Consider the following 22348-nt stretch of genomic DNA (forward strand, 5'->3'; position numbering starts at 1 on the left):
AGAGTGACTGGTGCAAGGGGCTTTTCTTGCTGGGTTCTGCGTGATGAAATTGGTGTGTGATCCAACTGTTCCTAATGTCAAGGAGGCACTTTGCCATCTTAGATCGCAGGCTACCAGAATCTATCCTTTCCACAACATACTTGTGTATGGCACATGACACTTGCTATCTTTATCACTCTGAGCAAATGTCTGATGATAAGTATACAGATTAAGCCTTTCAAATCAGATCGTAAAGTCTGTTTCTTTAAGGTCCAAAGGAAATGTACGACACAGAAACAACCTTTCTATATAAATGCATCAGGTACAACAACAACCAAGGAGCCCATATTATTATTTTACACCAAAGGATGCATGTTGCGTCTAGGGAAAGTCATAGATCCAAGACCGGGGGCTCTACCTGACTCTGTGGTCTACAAACTCTGTGTAATTTTACCAGAGGAAAAAAAGTGTTTGCACAGGAACCACAATATTTTTGATTGTATGCAATTATACCAGCCAAAAAAAAAGGTCTCAGGGCATAATACACAGATGAGGGACATCTTTAATAATGATGACATAAGTAGTGTTTAAGGTAGACCTCATATTTTTATATATTTGGGGAAATATAATTCTCACTGTAGTGTTACTTCATGAGATGGCTTGTGATGAGCTCCTAATCCAAACTGAGTGAACAATCACACCACAGACTTCTTGCAAAACTTTAGGGACTGCGTCTGTCTTCTTAGAACACTACTGATTGTCCACTCAAGGTAAATCCTTCTGCACCATGAAACTCCTTCACTTCCCAGAATGGTCATCACACAGATGTAAGGCATTAACTGATGGCAAGTATTCATCTGGGCAGTCTGGTCTGGCTGTAGAACATGCATGAGCTAACACATCCTCCTCACTTCACAGTGCTGACCTTGGCACAGGATAGACAAGAGCCACGTATGACTACCTAAGGGATGCCCGAGCCAGGGTACCTTATACAAAATGCTAGTAAGGCTTGATTTACTTCTTAATTTTGAGATACAGATAACACTAAACAAGCCACTACTTTCTGCCCACCAGAAGCCCATTGTGAGAAATGCAGCGAGCACCACTGAGGCAAACCAGACCTCACACTGTGCTCAGGAGGTTTGACATCCTGGAGCTCCTGGGAAGCATTAAAGAGTCTGAAAGGAGAGATTATGTGATCCAACATGTATTTTCTCAAGATTACTCCAGATGTCCTAAGACTGGAGGGGGGGCACACAGATAAACAGAAGTTTCAAAAGCAGAAATGAGCATTGTCTGAGTTAAGGTTACAGCATTTAAGCTGGAGAGAAGCAGGCAGACCCACAAGATTATTACATTTGCTCATTAGCTAAGTTTTCCCAAGGTCATCCAGCTAATATGCAGCGGAGCTAAATATAGCTCTCATGCATCCTCACTCCTCATGCAGTGATTTTTCTTCTGGTTTGCGGTGTCAGAGAACACCTGGTCCCTCTGGTTTGCCTTCCCTGATGAGGTAGGATCAAGAAGTGAGCACAGGACTGCAGCTTGTGGACTCCAGCAGGGTGATGAAGGACAGCAGTCGGAAAGGGAATGGCACTGCCTTCCCAGACCGATCTTTGCAGCATCTCTCTGAGGACTCCATGACAATCTACCTTCTTAGCTTTGAGATAACTTGTTTCTCAGAGACAACAAATGGAGATTGAAGTCTGTTTGTTTTTTTAATTCAAGTCCAAGTCTTAATAAAAGCTATAACCCATTCAGCTGGAGGGGCAGGGGGAAAAAGAGGAAATACCAAGTGTGGAGAAGGAGGCGAGGCTTGTCTGTCATTCCCACTTGGGATCTCTCATCTGTCCTGCTGGGATGCTTGAGATCTATATTCCTCTATCTTAAAAAAAAAAAAAAAAAAAAGTTCTCTCCCCGCCAGATGCCTTTCTAATTATCCCTTCCCCTGATTCATCTCACAAAACACACTGCGGTTCCTTCCTTGCACCCTATCGAGAGGAGCAGAATTTGGTTCTCAGACATGTATCAGTAGGCACTGATGCCTGAAACTCAGCTGCAGAGAATCCAGCACGCTCTTCTGGCCTTGGAGGGCACATACGCACATGTGTGGCATCGGGCACGCCCACGTTTAAATCATTACTTACCTATATTGGTAAAGCCTGATTTTGTTCTTAAAAGCTACCTACTGAACTTTAGAGACCCAGTCCCAGAGTATTACAATATACACAACACAGAGGACCGAGTAAGCCAAAGAATCTTTCTCCACAGGAATCCTCCATACAATACATTTATGCCCTCAGTACCCAAAGGACAGGGGACATGACTTTACATCTCTCCGCTGCAAGCCTTGCCAATGGAAGGTCTTTGCTAAGGATAAACAATTAAATGACAAAGCACTTTGTTTTCAGTTTCGTCTTAAGTTTCTTTCTGATTTTTTTCATGCATTTAAATTTGCCCTATACTTTGAACCTCCTTGTGGGCATTGTATGTTATTGCTACTTGTCAATGTCCCCAAAGGGGAGAGGTAGGGTAGGTAAATACATACAGCCCTTAATTAGCAAGTTGTCTGTGTATTCCAAACTTATCACCAAGTGGGTTTTCTCCTCACAGATGGTATCTATACCATGCCATCCAACCATTAAACAATTAACTTCAAAAACTGAGAAGTCAACAGATTTTTCTTACATACTCTGTCATACTATTTTATCCTCATAATGTCGCCAGTGGGCAAATACTATTTTCTATTATTATTATTATTATTATTATTAAATGATATGATTAAGAATTGAATATTGAATAATTAATTGGTTAATATTGCCTCATAGTAGGTACACAATAAATTCTGGTCACTTCTTTCTTTCCCCAGATCTTTTCTTTCATTAAAAAAATAGACATAAAAAATTTTTAAAAAATAGACATACCTGGGTTCCTGCTAAGCAATCCTCCAATGAGGGGTAATGGTAGCTTCTCTATAATCTTTTGCATGTGGTAGATTCTACCCTCTTACCAGCTTAAAGCAGGAAACACGCATCTTCCCACTGTGTTTGGCTAGGAAGTCAGGAATAGCATGCCGAGGTCACTGGCTTAAGATCCCCGGTGAAACTTCATGCTGGCCGAGGATTCTTGCTGTCTAGAACTGGGTGGTCCACCATCAAGGCGGTTCCTACAGGAATGGCAAGCTGACACTGGCCTCAGCAACAGACCCCCAGCTTCTCTGAAGAAGAACACTAGAAGATCCTTGAGTGTGGTCACAACCTAGAAACAGCTTCTGCCAAATCTGGTGGCCCAAACCACAATGCTGAAGTAGAAGAGTGGTTCATAATTTCCCTTCTGAAGTCAAAGTAACAGACAGACCATCCTTTCCCACCATACTCTACTAGCTACAGAGTTCAGCTCTATGAACACCAGGGGGCAAGTGTCCATGAAGGCCACCTTTTTGGCTGGCTGTCACATCTAAAAACAGCCTAAATTGGCTCTTCCAGGTATGATGTGAGAAGGATTTTGATTTTTTTTTTCAGTTTTTTTCAGATAGGTCTTGAATTATTTAATCCTCTTCATCAGGCTCCTGTTACTTGTACTGTAGGTGTGTGCTCCCATGCCAGGTTGTTTTTAAATAACTTATTCAGCATTGTGAAGCACCATTGGAGATACTTCTGTCTTTGGCAATGTTTTAGCTCTGCAGCACATCACTCATTCAAAAAACGTGCAAAGAATGAATAAATTTATCTTTAAAGTAACTTACAGCATGCCCAGACATGGTCCTACTCAAAGGATATAGTGCCTATGAGCAGTTCTTTCAAAGATATACTTACATAGCTGATGCATAGTGTTAACATATATGTGTAATAAAATTTGGCCATATTTAAAATTATGTAGATATATAAGCTCTCATAAAAGAACTATAGGAGTAATCACTGAATTATCCTCTCTCTGTGTGTGAGAAAAAGCTATGAATTATAATGCTACAATAAAATTATATAACATTTGCAAAAATTAAAATAATAATAGGACTGAAGGTGTTACATTTCTCAAATTTAACTTTCAAATGACCACCATTGAATAATAAATTACCAAATAATTTCTTAATAACTAACAAGTAACAAATCATCTTATTTTAATAAATAAAATTATGGATATATAACAAAAAAATGTAAAAACGTAATTTTCATTTTTCTTTACTAAGTAATCAAACTCTTTAAATATAAAAATTGCACTTTTTTTTTTTTTTTTTTTTCAATGCAGTTTATTCAGGAACATTGAACAATCCTCGGACCCCGGGGAAAGCCAGCCCACAGCTTAAATAGCCTCTGGGTAGCCAATACCAGCGTGCCACGGGGGCAATGCAGATAGGTCCACATACATGGAAGCAAGCCAGATCCTCGGCCTTAGCCAAATGTGGAGTTGTTCGTGACAGAGAGCACTCACCATCGGGAAGGTGGAAGGCAGAAACCAGCTCCATCTTTAAGGCATAAAAAATTGCACTTTTTTTACAAGTAAAATTTTTTTATTTTTTTTCTGTTTCCTATCTTTATAGGGTGATAAAAACTATAAATACTGCTCTGATGAAATAAAAAATTCTCTAAATTTTTACAGTTTCTTTAGCTTCATATTAATCAATATTTGGATAAATTCATGTAAAATTAAATTTAATACTTTATATATTTCACATAGTTTATATAAAAGCTGGTGGTAGCAGCAGATGCAGGAAGAACTAGAGTTCAAAGTCATCTTTAGCCATTCAGCAAATTCAAGGCCAGACAGGCTACCCTGCCTCACAAACAAAATTAAATTAGAATAGTTCATATGGTACTATCCTCTGCCTCAAAAGCTGTTTTCATATGCCCACTTCTCATGCTGCCTAGACTATGAACAGAGAGCTGTCTGCAGGGAAATGCTCCAGTGTTCATGGGGACCAATTCTAAATCCAGAAAACAGTAATGAGGTTTTCATTCTCTTTGTGTACTCTTAAGTATGAGCAGAAGAACAAGAATGTGGTTACTTGATGGGCTGTGTTATCATCTTACTTTCAGTTTACAAACCCTAGAATGTCTACGTCTTAAAGCCACAAGGGCCAGCAGAGATGTCACAGATGAGCCATTGGTGCTGAGTGCAATGCCTTGCATGCTGCTGGTCTCCCTGAAGCCAAAGATGGCAGATGGACATCTAATTGGATCACATGTCTCTACCATTTCTATGGCTCCGTTCTAACTCCTGTCCAGAGGTGGAGCACTCATAGAGGAAGGTCACTGATCTGGGGATTCTCCCCTCCAAACTTCTGGCCCAGTTTCAGCTCTCCCTTAGTTCAGAGTCAACTGCCTCAGCCTGAAGTGTGAAGGAATTATGAACATTACCAAAATGAGAGCAGAGTTAATGCACAGGGGGAAACTCCCTAAGGGATGAATGTGCTCATCAGAACTGAAAAATAGAAAGAAATAGGTAGGACACAGAGCCTCTACTATCTAGTCAAGGGTTCTCTTAAAAGCTAATCTTAGGGTAACAGTATTAAACATCTTTTTGGCAGATGTACATCTTCATGTCCATTTTTCACCCATCCTTACTCTTTTTACAGCCCCTCATTGTGATGGTTACGTTTGCCAAGTTGACTGCATTGAGAAGCACCTAGGAGATTAATAAAGCACACCTCTGATGTGTCTGTGAGGACATTTCCAAAGACCATCAGATCTTGAGGACTCCGACCTAAAGAATGGTGTTATCCACTGATAGGTCTGAAGTCTGAGCAGTCTATGGGGAGGTTATGGAACTGTGGAAAGTGGGGTCTGATTGGAGATCATAAGCTTCAAGGAACTTGTCCTTAGGAGCTACATTTTCCCTGGACTGTCCCATTCTGTTTCTGTCATCCATGATGTGATGCCTACTACCCCTTTCCTGTCACAGTGCAGGAAAGTGTGAGCAAAATACATCCTTCCTGCTTCACATTGTGCCTGCCACATATTTTATCACCACCATACAAATTCTGTGACAACCATTCATTCAGTATTTTGAGTGGGACAATCTTTGTTTCAGAGATGAAACCTACACATTGCAGAATATTTAGCCTCCCTATGTTCTAGCAAATAAATATTAGTTATATCTCTTAAAATGTCCATCTACCTCCATTTCCTACCCATCTCCATCCACCTGTGGGAAACACTTCAGCGAAGGTGATTTTTCTTGCTCATTTTTTAATTCCTTGTGATCGGTTCATTTTAATAGGTGTTCAGCAAACACTTGAATGACTAGTATCCAACACAGGATTTATTATGGAGAAAACAGTGCTTTAAAAAGATTAGCTTTCCTAAATATTTATTCTAGCAAATCCTCTCACTAAATCTGTGTAGTTGGAGTCTTCAGGGCTGGTGAACAATCCCAGGAAAGGGTGAGCAAGGGTGGCAGGAGGACACTTGTTGACAGTTGCTATACACCAGACACTATCCTAGGTCCTCTACACACTTCCTTATGAGGCAGTTTCCAACATCCCTGCTCCACAGATCACGAGGGATCTGTGCCCAACATGGCTGCATAGTAAGTGGTTCCGCCGAGTTTGGCTGGTCTCGTGTTCTTTTTATTCCACTGCTATGACTATCCCAGTGGGCTCACTCACCCTTCTTCTGAAAAATACGTGTTCAAATATTTTTAACACTCTATTTTGCGGTGGTATTTAGCACAACTCCACCTTTTCATAGCCACTGATATTTAACTCTAGACCAGTTATCAGTCATGTTTGAGAGGCTCTATGACAAACACATTGACAAACTCCTTGAGAGACCTCCAGATTGTAAACAACCCTTAATATATAACTACTACAACCCAACCTTAAGAGCCTTCTTCAAAAATTTGATGGAAGCTCACTTTGGAAAACTGGATAAAATAAAGCTGTTGGGTCCTCAGCTCCATTCCTAGTCTTTGATTTCCTCCCTCCCTTGGGTAAGCTGGTCCAGGTTTGTCTATTTGGTTTTCCAGGAGCCACAGGGCAGTGGGAGCAAAAATTGACTATTGCTCTGTCCTTCACAGCTAGTAGAACGAGGGGCAGAGAAAAGGCAACAGCCTGGGAAGCCTCAACTTGAAGTCTCCTACCCTTTAGAGCGGAATGCAAGCCTTGGGGACAGTCATCTGTGTTTCTATGCATTCCTTTTCATCCCAGTTCTCTTTCTCAGCACATCCTTCAGCAGCAGCATTCCAACTTCTCCTTTGTAGCACCTCTCCACTCTCTCTTCTCTCCTGTCCCATCCTTCCTTTCTGTTAGCTTTAATTCTACTTCTTACCACCACCATGATGATGCTTTCCACTCCAGGTGGGCTTTCTCTATTCTCTCCTTGATATTGCACAAACTGTTTTACTACCAATAGTCTTGACTAATGTTCTCCGTCCAAGTTCCTGTGTTGTTCCATTGTTATAAACTGAACTTGATAACAATGCTTCCTATAATCACTGCACTGGTTAGCTTTACATCAACTTGACACAAACTAGGTCATCTTGGAAGAAAACAACTCAACTAAAAAAAATGCCTCCCTATGATTGGTCTGTAGGCAAATATTGGAGAGACATTTTCTTGATTAATGACTGATGCAGGAGGGGCCCAGCCCACTGTAGGTGGTGCAGCCTGTGGGCATGTGGCCCTGGGTTGTATGAGAAAGGAAGCAGGTTGAGCAAGTCATGTGAGCAAGTCACTAAGCATCAGGCCTCTGGGGCCCCTGCTTCAGTTCCTGACTGTAGGTTCCAGCCCTGAGTTCCTGCCATGACTTCCTTCACAATGGACTGTAGCTTGTAAGCCAAATAAATCCTTTCTTCCCCAAGTTGCCTTTAGTCGGTGTTTTATCTCAACACTAGAAACAACACTAAGAGAGCCAACAATTTCAATTCACTTCAACTTAGGTCCAGAGGGCTAGGCATCTGTCTTCCTCAGAGCTAAGAATACCAAGAACCCATCTGCCTCCTCTCTCTGGTTACATCTGGCTTGCAGAGCAAAGGGAGATCCGTTACGGGATATGTGAATTACTGAGGGAGTCCCATTTCCATAAGCTATACACTTTATTTCTGAGATCGCACACCACCTGCAGCTAGGTTCCTCAGGAGCCTGCTGTTGATATGACCCTGAAAAGGCTCTGAGGAAAGCACCATTTAACTTCCACGGGCCACAGCACATGCTAAAAATGCTGGGGTGTTGTCACCTTGTTTAATCTGAGGACAGAGGATGCAAATCGTCTTTACAGTCATGAACTGAGTTTTTGTTGTGTTTTGGTTTTGTTGTTGCTAAATGAAGTCTGGCTTTGCTTATTTTCTGAATGATTTGACCACTAAGCATAAATTCTGGAATCCATGAAGATTGCTTCCATGCCTCTCCCTTCATCCCACTTCCTGTTGTTTGCTGTCTCAGTGGCAGCAATCCCAGTTACACCTCAACACCTGTGTGAATGAGTCGGGGGCTCACCTGCCTCCTGAACATCCAGATCCTGCTTCTGAGGTAGGGCTGAGAGCCTACCTTCCTACCCTCCCAGGCGAAGCTGGTATTCAGCACTCACCTGGAGTAGGTAGGCAACAAAATGTTTTCAGCCAGAAGAAAGAAAAGCTCAGTCAAACTCTTCAGACTTGATTGCACGTTAGCGTCGCCTGTGGTGCTTTTCAGCCCCCAGTCCCCTACGTGGGAAGGCCCGTTAAGGTGGGATCTCTAGAGGAGAGGACCTAATCATGGTACTTTTGTTAAAGATGTCATGTTGATCAATACTGAGGATTTCAGCTCTGAGAGCTTGAAGCAAGGAGCAGTCACTTCCGGCCAATGAGCTTCGCTTCTCCCTGATTGGCCAGTGAAAGACATTTGGGAACAGCAGGCTCTGTGAAGTTCTATAATTCTGTCACTCACTTGTATTGCAGGCTGGCCAGGTGTGGCTACGCACAGCTGGTGTCTCTCCCCGGAGGTCTCATTTTCCCTACTCTGGACTCCTCAGCACCTTCAGGTCCTTATCAAAGCCACAACCTCTCCCACTAGTCACCTACTGTGCCTGCCACCATGTCAGGCTAAGTGGGTGATTCAAGATCATCATCACAGAAAATGCCACCTGAAGCCAATTTTGAGGAACTGTGGGTTTTGTGGGGAAATCCACTTCGTGGAAGGACTCCTGCCTATTTCCTCTCATGCTGAGACATGCTATGCAGAGGCAAGGAGGAGGCACAGCCCTGGACGCTGTGCTAAGTCAATCAGGCCCTGAGGCTCCTGGTGGTAGCTAAGAGAAACGTAGGATCTAACACCAGACCCCGACTGCCTCCCTTAGCCAACCTAACAGGACTCTAATGACATTGCCTTCGAAAGGACCTTCAATGCTCGTGCCTTTGGTGTTCTCTGAATGAGAGGGTCCTGGAATGGTACCTAGTGAGCACTGGCCAAAGCACCACCCACCCAGGGTTAGCCCTTCCTTCTCCCTCTGCACAGGTATTGCTTTCTAAGAAAACAAACATCTGTGCACAAGAAAGGAGCAGTGGTTTGGGGGTTTGGGTTTTGTGATTTTTTTGGGGGGGGTTGTTTGTTGGTTGGTTGGTTGATTGGTGGATTGGTTTTAAAGTAAAGATGGTAGTGTTTTGTGACAGACATTTCCTAGGGAAGTTGCAACACATGCTCACCCCAAAAAGGAAACCCATGACAAATCAAGTAATGATTTTGACAAAATTCAATGTGGCAAACCTTTTTAAATTGGTGTTACTAACAGGAATGTGGGAGAGGATTACTTACAAGCAGAGATGACTCAAAAGCAACTATGTCACTAGAAAGCCCACTCCAGGATGGTTCATGAAAGCTGTACCGGGAGCACTCACGCTACAGTGTGCAGGCAGCTCAGCAGTCTAAGAAGCCTCTGCTCTCTGCAGTCTGGCCACCCAGAACCTCCACCCCAACAGTTGCTTGCTACCCTTTATCCTGATGGGGATGGCTCTCCAGAATCCTGCAGGTTTCTATTCTTCCAGACATAAAACCCTTTGATTACCTCCTGAGTTCAGTGAGCTCTGCCTCCCCCCACCACACACACAAGGGGGGGTTTCAATGGAACAAGAACACCAGACAAGTCCTCAAGAATGAACAAAGATCTTGGGTCAAGTATGAAAAGATTGACCCCAGTTTGAGTGCAGTAAAGGTTGTGTACCTGCCCGCAGTACACAACCTGTATGAGAAGCTTCAGGTGCACAAGGTTGGGCTCTGGGGAGCATCAAAGACCCCTCAGCCCACAGTCAGTGTGTCAAAGAGAAGCAGCTCCAGAAAAGGGTTCAAAATCCACAGCAAAGGACTTGATGGTGCCACTGGAGAAAGCCCAGGTTTGAGCATGAGGGTACTGGGTCAGCTCAGGTCCTGGGTAAACTCCTATGGAACTTTAAGCAGGTACTCTCATTTCTCTAGGCCTGTCAAATAAGAAAAACCGCATCTCTCCCTCTCTCTCCAGCCACACCCCCTCCCCCATCAATATGGTGTTGACTTGAGAAAACTGCAGTAGGGGATGACTGAAGAAAAATGCTATAGAGGATGTAAAACATGATGCCCATGATGATCCAATACATTCCAGAATTTGGACAGTCATGATATCCAATATCCAGTGATTTATTCATTCATTCATTAATTCAGGAAAAATATTTATTAAGTACCTACTATGTAGACAATGCTGTAGCATAAGGAAACTGTCCTTAATGGCTTCCTATCTGTGTATAAGAGATGTCATACAAGCAGCAATGGCAGAGAAAACCCCATGAGATAGGCACTGTTTTTGTCTATGTCTCATGGATAAAATGACCAAACAGAGACATAAAGATGAGAACCTTTCCTAAGATTCGATCCAGTAAGTCTGGCTTCTATGCAACCTCAGTTCAATAACTTTAACCCAAAGCCAAATAACAATAACACAATAACACATTAACAATTAACGCAAAGCCAAATAACAATAACCAAAAGCCATCTGGGCATAGATAAGAGTACTGGAACAAGGGAAGGAGAAAAAAGAAAGAGAGAGGGAAGGAGAGAAGAAGAGAGGGGGAGCGATATTCTTTCAAATATGCCCTAAGCACACTGCAGGCCAGAGGAGAGTTAGGAGTGTCCATGGGAAGTCAGAAAGCAAAGCCAAACACAGGGAAGAGGTTTGGGAGATAACAGAGAGCCATGCACACCAAAGAGCTGAGCTGGGCCTTGGATGGCCTGGCCCAGAGGAGAACATGGGCTAATACAGGCAGGCACGCATGGAGAAAGACCTGATGGTTTAGTCGTTGCCTCTGATGGGGTATGGTGAGGCATGGGTATAGTATGTAGGAAGAAGACTGAGGAAGAACCACTTTTAAAGTATCAGCTGAGAAGAGAATGACCACCCCCTGCAAATGCCCTTCCAACCTCGTTAGCATCTCAGGAGAAGCATCATGGCGGTTTGGTTTCTTACTCCCAAGGTCACAACCAGAGTTCCCCTGCCAGCTACAGTACCCCAGCGAGGCCCTGCCGAAGGACCTAAAAAATACAGCACAGGCTCACTAGTCATCAGCTGTCTCTAGGTCCAGTCAGTCTGCAGCTGGCCCATAAAGGCTATGCCGCATCTTACCCTGTCCCTCCCAGCCTGGACCTCTGGCCAGTGAGTTAGCCTGTCAGTGCAGATAAGCCTTGGTGGGCTGGAGCTGCCAAGAAAAGCTCAGAACATCCCTAATAAATGACAGAGCCGAGCCAGCCTCTTACACAGTCCACTCTAAGAAAGGGCACAGTTCACCCTGGCCCAGTTACTAAACTGTTCGCTCCATCTATCTGCCTGGTGGCTGACCAAAATGGTACGGTCTGGGGCTGGTCTAAGGAACCAAACCGAAGGAAAACCAAAAGGGCTGCCCCAGAGAAAGGAAGACTTAGGGTCAATCAGCCCTTAACTTCTCTCTAAGTAGAGATGTTTCATGCATTGACGTGATGAACCAAACTTGAACCAGAAGGGGTGAAAGCACTGAGAGGGTGACGGTGGCCACGTTAGCCTCATAGATCAGAGGGCTTCCACTAATTGGGGCTGTGCACATTAAAGCCAGTCAGCCTCGTGGGACCTGTGGAATCTTGGCCAGTTGGAGTAGAAGCGCTAGAAAACGGAAGGACGCAGGCTCCCTGACCTTGGATCCGAAGACTGTAAAACTGTATGGAACTCTTCCCTGCATCAACTGCAGAGCCAATCAGCCAACAAGTATGTTGAATACCCTAATACTCACTCTTCCCTCTCCAGAGCTGCTGCAACCCAGACCAGTATAAATAAATGGGCCATCTGAGATTCGGCCTATCACTACACTTAAACCTAAGAGACCACTCGGGAGCTGGAACTGACTGCATTCTAACCCTCCAGGGTCAAGCCCAGTCCCACCCAGGGCAGCAGGACTATGCTGCGTGGAAACTAGCCTTTCCCCTTTGGCATGGGTATGTTTTGGTAGTTGTTTGAGGAATGAATAATCTTTTAGAGAAAAGAACCAAAATAAGACTGTAAAATTAGAGCAATGGAGTAAGAATTGCATTTTCTAGACACTGGAAAAAGAACTGGGGTCTCTGTCTTCATCTTTGCTGGTAACGCCCTCCCTCTGTGCCCCTGGGGAATTCCTGGCAGAACTTAAAGATTTTTTTTCCAGGCTCTTTGGCCAGGAGTATTGATTCTCTTACCTCCCCATGGGTCCAAGACCTAATACGAACACTGGACCTCCATGCCCCCGGCACGGGAAAGGCAAGCTGCCAGGCTTACCCCGTATCACCACACTCCCCGTCAGTGCCGCTACTCTACCCATTGCCCCTTCCCCACCACTCAAACCCAGCTCTTCTTAGACAAGGCCTGGGGGGCTTTCGACGTAAGGAAAGGCTGTGAGTCACAGTAGGTACCCAATAAAAAGGGCTCTTGCAAAGAGAATGGAGAAGCCGCCCTGTTAGGGAAGCCTAGCTTTATGGAGCGATGTGGGGCTGATCCAAATAGCCTTTCTGTCAGTACTTCTGAGGGAGAAGAGAAGGTGCAGGGCAGCCAAGAAGGGGCAGAACTCGCCAAACAGATCATTATGTGTTCTTGGAAGCCAGTTTAATGGACTGGCCCAAGCAGGGCTGGGAACAGGCTCTGAAGCCCTCAGTCAGGACGTGGCTGGGGCAGAGATCCACATTCAGCTCTACCAAGTGGCGACGCCTTAGGGAAACTTTTGAAAGACTCTGAGACTCAGAAACACAAATATCACGTGTTTTCTCTCAGATGCAGAATCTAGATTTATATATATATATATATATATACACCCGTGAAAGTAGAAGGAAGACTATGATGGGGAGGGGAGAAAGGGATAATTGTAGAAAAGAAAGACAAAATAGCACATTTTCCTTCAGGCAGAACTTTAGAACCTGGTGTGGGAGGGGGCATAAAACAGAAAAGAGGAAGGTGAACTATTTGGGGCCAGGATGGGAACTGGCAAGGGGTAAGGGAGAACATTGAGGTTGGGAAAATATGAGCAAAATGCCATGATACATATGTATGTAAATGTCATAATAACACTAATTATTTTAAGTGCTTAAAGTATAAGAGAAAGCAGAGAGGGAAGGAAGGAGGGAAGAAGAGAGAACGATTCTGTTTTAGATCAGATTTCTTGTCCTTGGTCTGATTACTCTAGCCATCCTTCTCTTGAGTTTGGAAGCACTAGAAGGAAAATTAAAAGCACAGACTACCCACTGTGTGCCAGCAACCTAAGTCAGCACTTTTATTGTCCTAGGAACCCTAGCCTGCCCTTTGAAGAGGGCAACGAGGAGGCCCTCACAGTGTGAGTGGCCAGAGCACTTTCCGAGCACAGGGGCCTTCTCTTTACAAGGCCATTTTTGCTGCGCATCTCACCACTGCCCTCCAGCCAAAATTCCCCGTGTTTTAACAGGATAAACATTCCCACGGCAGAGGAACACTGTGTTCCCTAGAGGAGATACAGCCCAACGTTCCTGCGGAGGCCATGTGGGCTTATGAAACTGATTGCTGGGCTGAGGGCCTGGGCTGGAGCCTAGGATCAGCACAGGCTCTGCACAACTCAGCCAGGTCCCAACAAGGCAATGAGAGCGACAGGAGAGGTGCTGGGAGCCAGTTCTAATCTAGACATTGCAACAAACAGCCAGTGCTGTGAGTCTCTACTTTCTGTAGATACCACAGTCAAAGGTGAGGTTTCTCTGGCAAGCACAGGTGGCCCTGTAGTCACATGCAAAAATATTACTATCTGCTTCTCTGTAGCTTGATTCTTCTAGAAGAACATCTTCTGCACACAGCAGGGTCTTGGGCAGAGAAGAAAGTGCCTTTTAGGCAAGTACTTCTCTTACATGCCCATCAATCAAGATGCATAAAATCATTTTTATAGGAAGGATTTTCTTCTTTCTTGTTGTACAAAATGATCAATACATATTTACTTGACAGCGACTTGGTGTCAATAAAATACAATGTTTAAAAAAAAAACCTTATTATTCTTCAACAATACCATCGGTGGATCTTGCACGGATCTTTCCAGAACATCTTTAGTCCACCCAGATGCATGATGGCTCTTGTGTCTGGGTATCTGCCTCCCTTACTATTGTTTCAATTGAAATTTTACCAAGGGCCCAGGGATGCTGTGTCACCTTTGGGCCACTAGAGGGGGAGAGAACACTAGGGGACAGATTCCCAGTGTCCTTGTGACTTCTGCTTACTTGAAAAACCTTTCCAGTATGCCCCTCCACATGAGTGTGTCCACCCCTCACTGGAGCCCACCTGCAGAGTCAGATCAGGGAGAGGAACCCACCAACGGAGGCTGAATTTTATATTTGTGGAGTCACATCAGCTCTACTTGAATGAGATGATCCAAGGAGCACAGGCATGTACTAGTCACTGCCAGGGCGTGGCCTGCTTCAAGTGCAGAGCTCGGTGGTGGCCACCCTCTTCTTAAGCCACTCAGAGACTCTCAAGATCTATAAGGATTTGTGATGTTTTCTTGGGACATGTATTCACTTTTGCTGTCACATGGAGTCTTACTTAAAAACTCTTCCTCTTTCCTTGTCTCCTGCCCTTTTCCTGCCGCTCCTCTTTACACTTAGTGTTAACTATGTTGCCAAGAGCTGTGCCAGGAGTCACTGAAGTAAGGAGAACAGATCACTGTCCTGATGAATCTTGAGTTCTGGGAGATTTAGACAAAATCTACAAATCAGCTCTGAGGAAAACTCCTGGGCCCTGGAAGTATTTGCTTCTACGTAAAACTTTACAAATCCTTGTGGGCCTCCAGAGCCTCCAAATGGCTTAAGCGACTGCCCCTCCCCACTCCGCCAGCTGTGTATTTTCAGGAGGCAGAGCCCTCCTGTCACGACTGGTGGATGTTTCTGATCCAAGGTGGGTCTGAGAAGGCTTCTCTGACAACACTGAAACAAACCCCACCAACTAAGGAGTAAAGGACAGACAGACCTTCCAAACCACAGGCCTGGCCTTGCAGTGCCACTTCTGTGGAAGGTGCCCAACACCACCCACTGACCAGCAACAGTCCTGTGTGGAGCCCAGAGCCATGGGCCAGGGCAGCTTGCGACAAGCTAAGTCATGTAGGAATTTGTGACATAGAGCCTTGCTTGCGTGTTTAAGATGTGAGCTGAAGTCACCTGAGGGGTTTTTGAGGGAGGTTAATAAGGGTGGTTGGTTGGGGTTTGTTATTTTAGATAGTCTCTGGCTGGCCTGGTCCTGGTTATATAACCCAAGCTCAAAGTTGCAGGGATCCTCTTGTCTTAGCCTCCCATACGCTGGGACGCTAGGGGTACACCACCAGGCCCGTCTTCCTTGAGGGTTTAAGTGTAGAACCATCTTTGGTGGGCTTTTTCGTTTTTACAAAACTGCTCTTTAGAGTATGGCTTGGAGAATCAAGAGAGAATCAGACATGTCCAGGTGGCACTAACCAAGAAGAGGCAAGAGATGGTGATAACGAGCTGACAGTGACTGTGAACATAAGGATAATTTTTAAGGACAGAATTGCTAGGTTTGGAGAGAGACCAGTAAGTCTGACTCCGTGTTTTTCTGTGGGATGGCTTAAAGTGAGAAAAATCTTTTAATGGAGGCACCTTTGAAAAAGGCTACCATTTGGGCTTTCACTACACAAGCATTACAGAGGGAGAGAGGAACAAGGAAATCAGAGAGATAAATGACAAGCCATGGCTCCTAACTTGGTCACAAAGGAAAGGGATGACAGCTGGCTGGTAGAGTCTTTGGGTCCAAGGTCTCCAGGAAGTCAAAGAGCCGGATCATAAGGAGCACTTGAGCAAGTGAGTTGAAAAGTGTAAGAGGTAGGCACCAGAAGAGAGATCTGACTTTTGAGAATTCATAAATGAATAGTTTCAAATCCATGCTTTGACTGTGACAGCTGGTGACCAGAAAGATGAAAAGAAAAGAATTCCTGGAGATGAGAAACCAGAGAACAATGGGCATTGAATTAGTGTCAGGAGGAAGATGCCTGGTTGCAACACCAAAAGCCTTTGCTGAGGCAGACTGGGAAGTCAGTAAGAGCAGTGAGCACTAGAGAGAGGGACACAATGTGAGCCACGGGGAAGACAGCTACGGCACACACAAGGGGAGAGGTGGTCTGGAAGCAAGAGTGCAGGACCAGAATTCCTTCCAGTGGGATCAGGAAAGGAGATAACCAGGAAGTGGTGCTGACGCAGGACAGACAGATCTTGATCCCCTCCAGAAGGGACTTGGACAGTCCTTGAGCAGCACCTATAACAGTGAACACAGGAATGGTAGCTAGCACGCGTGTTAGGGATCTGCAGTCTGTCCTAAGGAAGGCTTCCTATAACCCAGATGAGGCAACCCAGAGCAAAGGCTTAATACTGAGAGGTGACTGCGTGCTGGTTCAAAGCCACTCTCAGAACACAGGAAAAGTAAATAAAGACATACATACAGTGGAGAGTGCCAAAGAAGAAGGGATAGAGTAGTTGAATGGGAGAGAGATATGAAGTATTACCAGAGGCAGCAAAATGGAACAAGAAACAGGGGGCCTCCAGCGAAGCATGTTCCCTGGAGCTAGTCACAGCACAAATGAAGGAGAAAGGAGGCCCACGTGGAAGGGAAAGGACCTGCATCATGGTTGTACACAGCTTCCAATAGCACATACCAGGGCTTTGTACCTCTGTGTCACTCTGAGGAAGGACAAGAAGAAAGAGACAGGAGTAGTCACACGGGACACAGGAGAAAGAAGGGGGATTAGGGGCCAAATGAAACAACATGATTTCCCTAGCAACAAAGAGAATGTGTTTCTATAGACCCTCATCAGTGCTGGATTCTGTCTGCATTTACTGTGGTAAAAATAAATTTCCTGCTGACGACCATACAGAGATAGCACAGTGGACATGAATGGCGAGGAAAAAACGTGTAAATGATAAACATAAAAGGGACTTGGTGTAGATGCTCAGGCAAATCTTTACAACAAAAAGAACTTTGTTCTGGACATGGAAGAACGGGGATTTTTAAAGGTAACACTGTTATGGATGGAGGATTAGCCTCCGGATCCTCTAGCAGCACTGACTATAGGCACATGAAATCCCACCTGGGTCTGGAGCTATAGCTCAATTAGTAGTGTTCCACTAGCAAGCTCAAAACACTGGATTATATCCCTTTGACAACTCAAAGGGTAAAGAAGACCAAGGTCATGTTTGGCCAAGTTCAAGGCCAGCCTGGTAACATGAGAGTCTGTCTCAAGCAGTGGCATAAATGAAATATATGTATGTATATGATGTTTATGTATATTATATAGATATATGTGTGATGTATATTACATAAATTCATATGACATACACACATATTATATATATATATATATATATATATATATATATATATATATATATATATGTCACTGTTTACCCCTCCAGGTCAGATGCCATGCCTCCTCCATGTTTCTGTCTAACCTTAGCTAAGTCCTTTGTGGCCATTCCCATTTAACCATTCTTTCCCATTCTCTCTTACCAGTCATATGACAGATGAGTGATCACCCCTCAAAAGAGATGTCTGACAACAACAACAGCCCTCTCTTGCCAGAGCCTCTTTCCAACAGATATAAACTGTACGAATCTGAGCTAAGCAGCCCTACCTGGCCTTCAGGCTCCCAGGACACACATCCAGCCCTTCCCCTGCTGGAAATGCCTGAGGAAAAGGTGAGAACTGACCCCATGAAGAGGGTTTTTAAGTGGGGGTCAGAGGCCAAGGGGCTGAGAGATGATTTAAGACCTGGTATATTCCCATAAGAATTTTTAGGTCATATTTTTTCATTTCTATAGAAAAAAAAGATGACTTGGGCTTTGATGGGAATTATATTAAATCTGTAGATAAATTTAGGAAATATTGCTATTGTGATAAGACTAAGTTTTCCAATCCATGAACATGGGATGTCTTTCCATTTGTTTTGACCTTTACTTCCTCTTGGTGATGTTTTATAGTTTTCTGTAACATTTACACATCTTTTGTTAAATTTATCCATAAATATGTTCTACTTTTTGAGCTATCATGAATAAAATTGTTTTCTTAATTTTAATTTTAGATTTTATAAATACCAGGGCATAAAAAAAATTTGAGTCTATAACTTTGCTAAACCTATTCATACCTCTAAGTAATCTATTACTTTTGTTTCCTTTCCTTCCCTATTTTTGTGCTAGAACACAATGTTGAGTAGCCAGCCATGGCAACAGCAGATATCCTTGTTCTGCATTTGATCTTAGAGAAAGAGATTTCTAATCTTTCACCATTACATATATTGTCACTCATGGGTCTTTTAGGAAATGTTGTTTATCAAGCTTAGGAATTTTTCATCTATTCCTAGTTTATTGAGAACCAGCCACGTTTCAACTGTTCAATAGCTGCTTGTCTTATGAGCTACCACAGTGAAAATCAAAGCTTTAAAGAAAGAAGTCTTGACCAAGAGGTCCACATATGAAATTGATGAGCAGATTAGCTGGGATGAGGAAAATAATCCATCATTATATCTACTAACCTCCATGGATTTTAGCATTTACTTCAATTGCAAATAATACACACAATGAACCACAGTCATATTGGTAGAACCTGAGGTTTCCATTCAAGCTGTCATGAGCCACATTTCCCAGGACTTAGACTTTGATGTAAAGATTTGAAAGTAAGAAGTTTACTGGGGTGTGCTTCGAGACAACTTTTAAAGATGTGGAAGGGCAGCAGGATTCAGCAAAAGGAGAAACTGAGCTATGCAGCAGTCACAATGAAGGCCATTGTTGATCTTGTGGTGGGTTTTGGATCTGAGATAGCCTTACAGAATTGTCCTGAGTTGGAGTGAGGAGGTCCCACATATCCATCCATCACTGATTTTAAATTGTATTGCCATTAGATAGAGCTAGGAACCATGATTATTTTAAACACTGTAATCACTGCATTTCAATATAATTTTCTTTGTCACTTACTTACTTTGTTTTATACATTTCCAAAGTGTTTATTATGGAAAGAAGTCTGCAGGCATCATTAAACTGCCAAGAGGAATCCACGTCACAAATCATTAAGAAAACCTACTGTGCAGAACGAACCTTTAATAGTCCTGGGAAGGGCGGGTTCACATGGGGTGCAGCTTTAGACAACAGGCACAAGTCTCATCTTTTGTTTCACAATTCCACATCTGTCAAAAATCCTGACAACGCTTTCTGCTCCCAATGTCCCTACTCTCAAAAAGACACATCATTTGAATCCAAGTTGTGTAACAAGTGCTTATAATCCCAGCATTCAGAAGACAAAGTGGGGAGGATGGCAGGCACAAGGTGGCTTACCTGAGCTATACAGAGTTCAAGGACAGCCTGGGCTACAAAAGAGACCCTCTCTCAAAGAAAGAACAGTACATGAAAGGCTTATTATTTGATATTTTTCTCCTCTCTTTTCCATGAAGGATCTCCGGTCATCTGATGAAGACAGCCACATAGTGAAGATTGAAAAACCCAATGAAAGGAATAAAAGGAGAGAGAGTGAGGTGTCCCGGAGGGCTTCTGCAGGCCGGGGAGGCTTCAGCCTCTTCCAAGCTGTGGGCTATCTCACTGGTGACATGAAGGAATGCAGAAACTGGCTGAAAGGTAAGCAGGTATCCAGGAAAGAGCAAGGGGCAGGCCGGAGGCAACCTTTCCTCCAGCCTGGACAATGAGGTTGCTCCCTCACTCTCTCATGGCAAGGATTGACACAGTAAAGGGAAGCTGAGTTGACCCCATGAGGGCATGTAGTCAATGAATCTGACATTTCCTTTTATAATTAATACATTCTATTAATTTTAGTCCTTTGCCAGTCAATCATCCCTGTGTGGAATCGATACAGGCCAAACAAATTAGTAACATACAAGCCATTTCCCAAATAGCTGCATGCTCATTCCTCCCCTTGTTCCACAGCCATTTATTATGCTGATTATGTGCCAAGGAAAGATCAGCATCACCCTCTCCAAGCTCCAGAGTTCTTTCCTTTTAACCGCTTTCCGAACTTTAATGCCTTAGCAAACACCGCTCTCGCCAACAGTCCCAACAGTCCCTACCTGCCCCCCACCAGCATGGTTGTCCTGGAAACCAAACCAGGGGAGGCAGAATGTATGTCCCCTCTCCTACACCTGGTTTCTTCTAGGCCCCAATTTAATAATGATTTTCACAGCTGGGCTCTAACAATTTCTTTTCCAACATCCTTTCTTGGAGCTACTTTCTTTGCTGCTCAGCTACCATCCCTCAACTGAGTCACACAGCACTACACAAAGCAGGAGTTCACCTCCCTCCCCACCTCTTCCCTTGGACCAATAAATTTCCCATGGAATGCTCCTGGGGCTCCTTGCCAACCAAGCCAATGGCTGGAACTGCTTTAAATTGGTCTCAGCATGGTCCCTCAGTCTGTATGGCAAAAACTACCACCTGCTGTACACCAATTGCTAGGCCACTCAGAGCCTTGGGCTGGGTGCCAAGACCCACTCCCAACCCTTTCACTCTCCCACCCCAGGCCAGGCTGAATAAAGAGAAATACCCTGGCTGGGGCATCCCTGTGTGCCTCAGTTTCTATGCCAACCAGTGGTCCTATACTGGTCCAAGCTGTGCCCGCTGATGGCTCTGTCTGTCTCTTGCAGATAAGCCCCTGGCCCTCCAGTTCCTAGACTGGGTCCTGCGGGGAACAGCTCAGGTGATGCTTGTCAACAACCCCCTCAGTGGGCTCATCATCTTCATAGGGCTCCTGATCCAGAATCCCTGGTGGACAATTGCTGGGGTCCTGGGGACCGTGGTCTCCACCTTAGCTGCTCTTGCCTTGAGCCAGGACAGGTAAGTTTTCTCTGTGGTCCTATTGTACAGCATGTAACAGACAGGTGACAAGTTTGATTCAGTGGTCCGCCAATCTCATCCAAGAAGCTACCTAAATGCTCTGTCTTAGTTATTTCTGTGATAATTCACCATGACCAAAAGCAACTTAGGGAAGAAAGGGTCTACCTACAATCTATCACTCAGAAGCCGGGGCAGGAACCTGGAAGCAGATGCTGAAGCAGAAGACCTGGAGGAACTCTGAACTCTACAGGCTTGCCTAGAGCCCATTTTTAGGAGGAACCATTTTCTCAAGCACAGTTCCTTCTTCTTAGGAAAATCTAACTTTCATAAAGTTGACTGAAAATAAATAAATAACCCCGTCAGCCACTCTAGTGTCAACTTTGAGAAGGTCAATAGAGAACTAAGCTGTCCTAGCTCACAACAGCAACAGCATCATGTTGGCTTTGGCTATGGAGCCTTCCGGAAATACTCCTTCCGAAGAAGATAAAAAAGGGATGCTTAAGCTGTTGTCTCTCAAGGAGGTTTCAAATTGCAAGACTAATAAGCAATAACAAGATAGCATGTAATGGAGAGGTCAATAAAGACTGACATCTCTGAGTACTGGAAAGAGCACAGAGATGCATGTTTTGTATGGAGGATGAGAGCGGAAAGGAAGGATGATATGGGAGGGGCATCAAAGATTTGAAAAAGCAGAAGCAATAAGAAGAAAATCATAGAGGTAGGAACAGAGGCAGCCTGACGGATGGGAAAGCAAGTAACACTAACAGCATTTGGTAGAATTTGACAACTATTTTTATCAAATGCTTAATGTGTGCTAAGCCCATTTTTTTTTTACATTTAGATCTATTATTTGAAAACCTAAAGTTGATTTTCTTTTTTTTTTTTTTGAATTTTTTTTTCTTATCAGTTACATTTTATTAACTCTGTATCCCAGCCGTGTCCCGATCCCTCATTCCCTCCCAATCCCTCCCTCCCTCATATCCTCCCTGCCCCTTTCCAAGTCCACTGATGGGGGGGACCTCCTCCCCATTCATCTGATCCTGTTTTATCAGGTATCTTCAGGACTGGCTGCAAAGCCCTCCTCTGTGGCCTAACAGGACT

At 44.1% G+C, this 22348-nt stretch overlaps 1 protein-coding gene across 2 annotated transcripts in view; it reads left to right on the plus strand.

Moving 5' to 3' along the window:
* The window catches only part of Slc14a2 (solute carrier family 14 member 2), a 428217-nt gene that overhangs the window by 348444 nt on the left and 57425 nt on the right, over positions 1–22348 (plus strand). For both annotated transcript variants that reach the window (XM_060377007.1, XM_060377006.1), the window contains exons 4-6: positions 17928–18112; positions 19858–20038; positions 21058–21247. In XM_060377007.1, coding sequence (XP_060232990.1) covers positions 17939–18112; positions 19858–20038; positions 21058–21247 — 545 coding nt within the window. In that variant the 5' untranslated portion in view covers positions 17928–17938. The remainder of the gene's footprint in view (positions 1–17927; positions 18113–19857; positions 20039–21057; positions 21248–22348) is intronic.

Source organism: Meriones unguiculatus, chromosome 2 (genome assembly GCF_030254825.1).
Source record: "Meriones unguiculatus strain TT.TT164.6M chromosome 2, Bangor_MerUng_6.1, whole genome shotgun sequence".
Taxonomy (NCBI): domain Eukaryota; kingdom Metazoa; phylum Chordata; class Mammalia; order Rodentia; family Muridae; genus Meriones; species Meriones unguiculatus.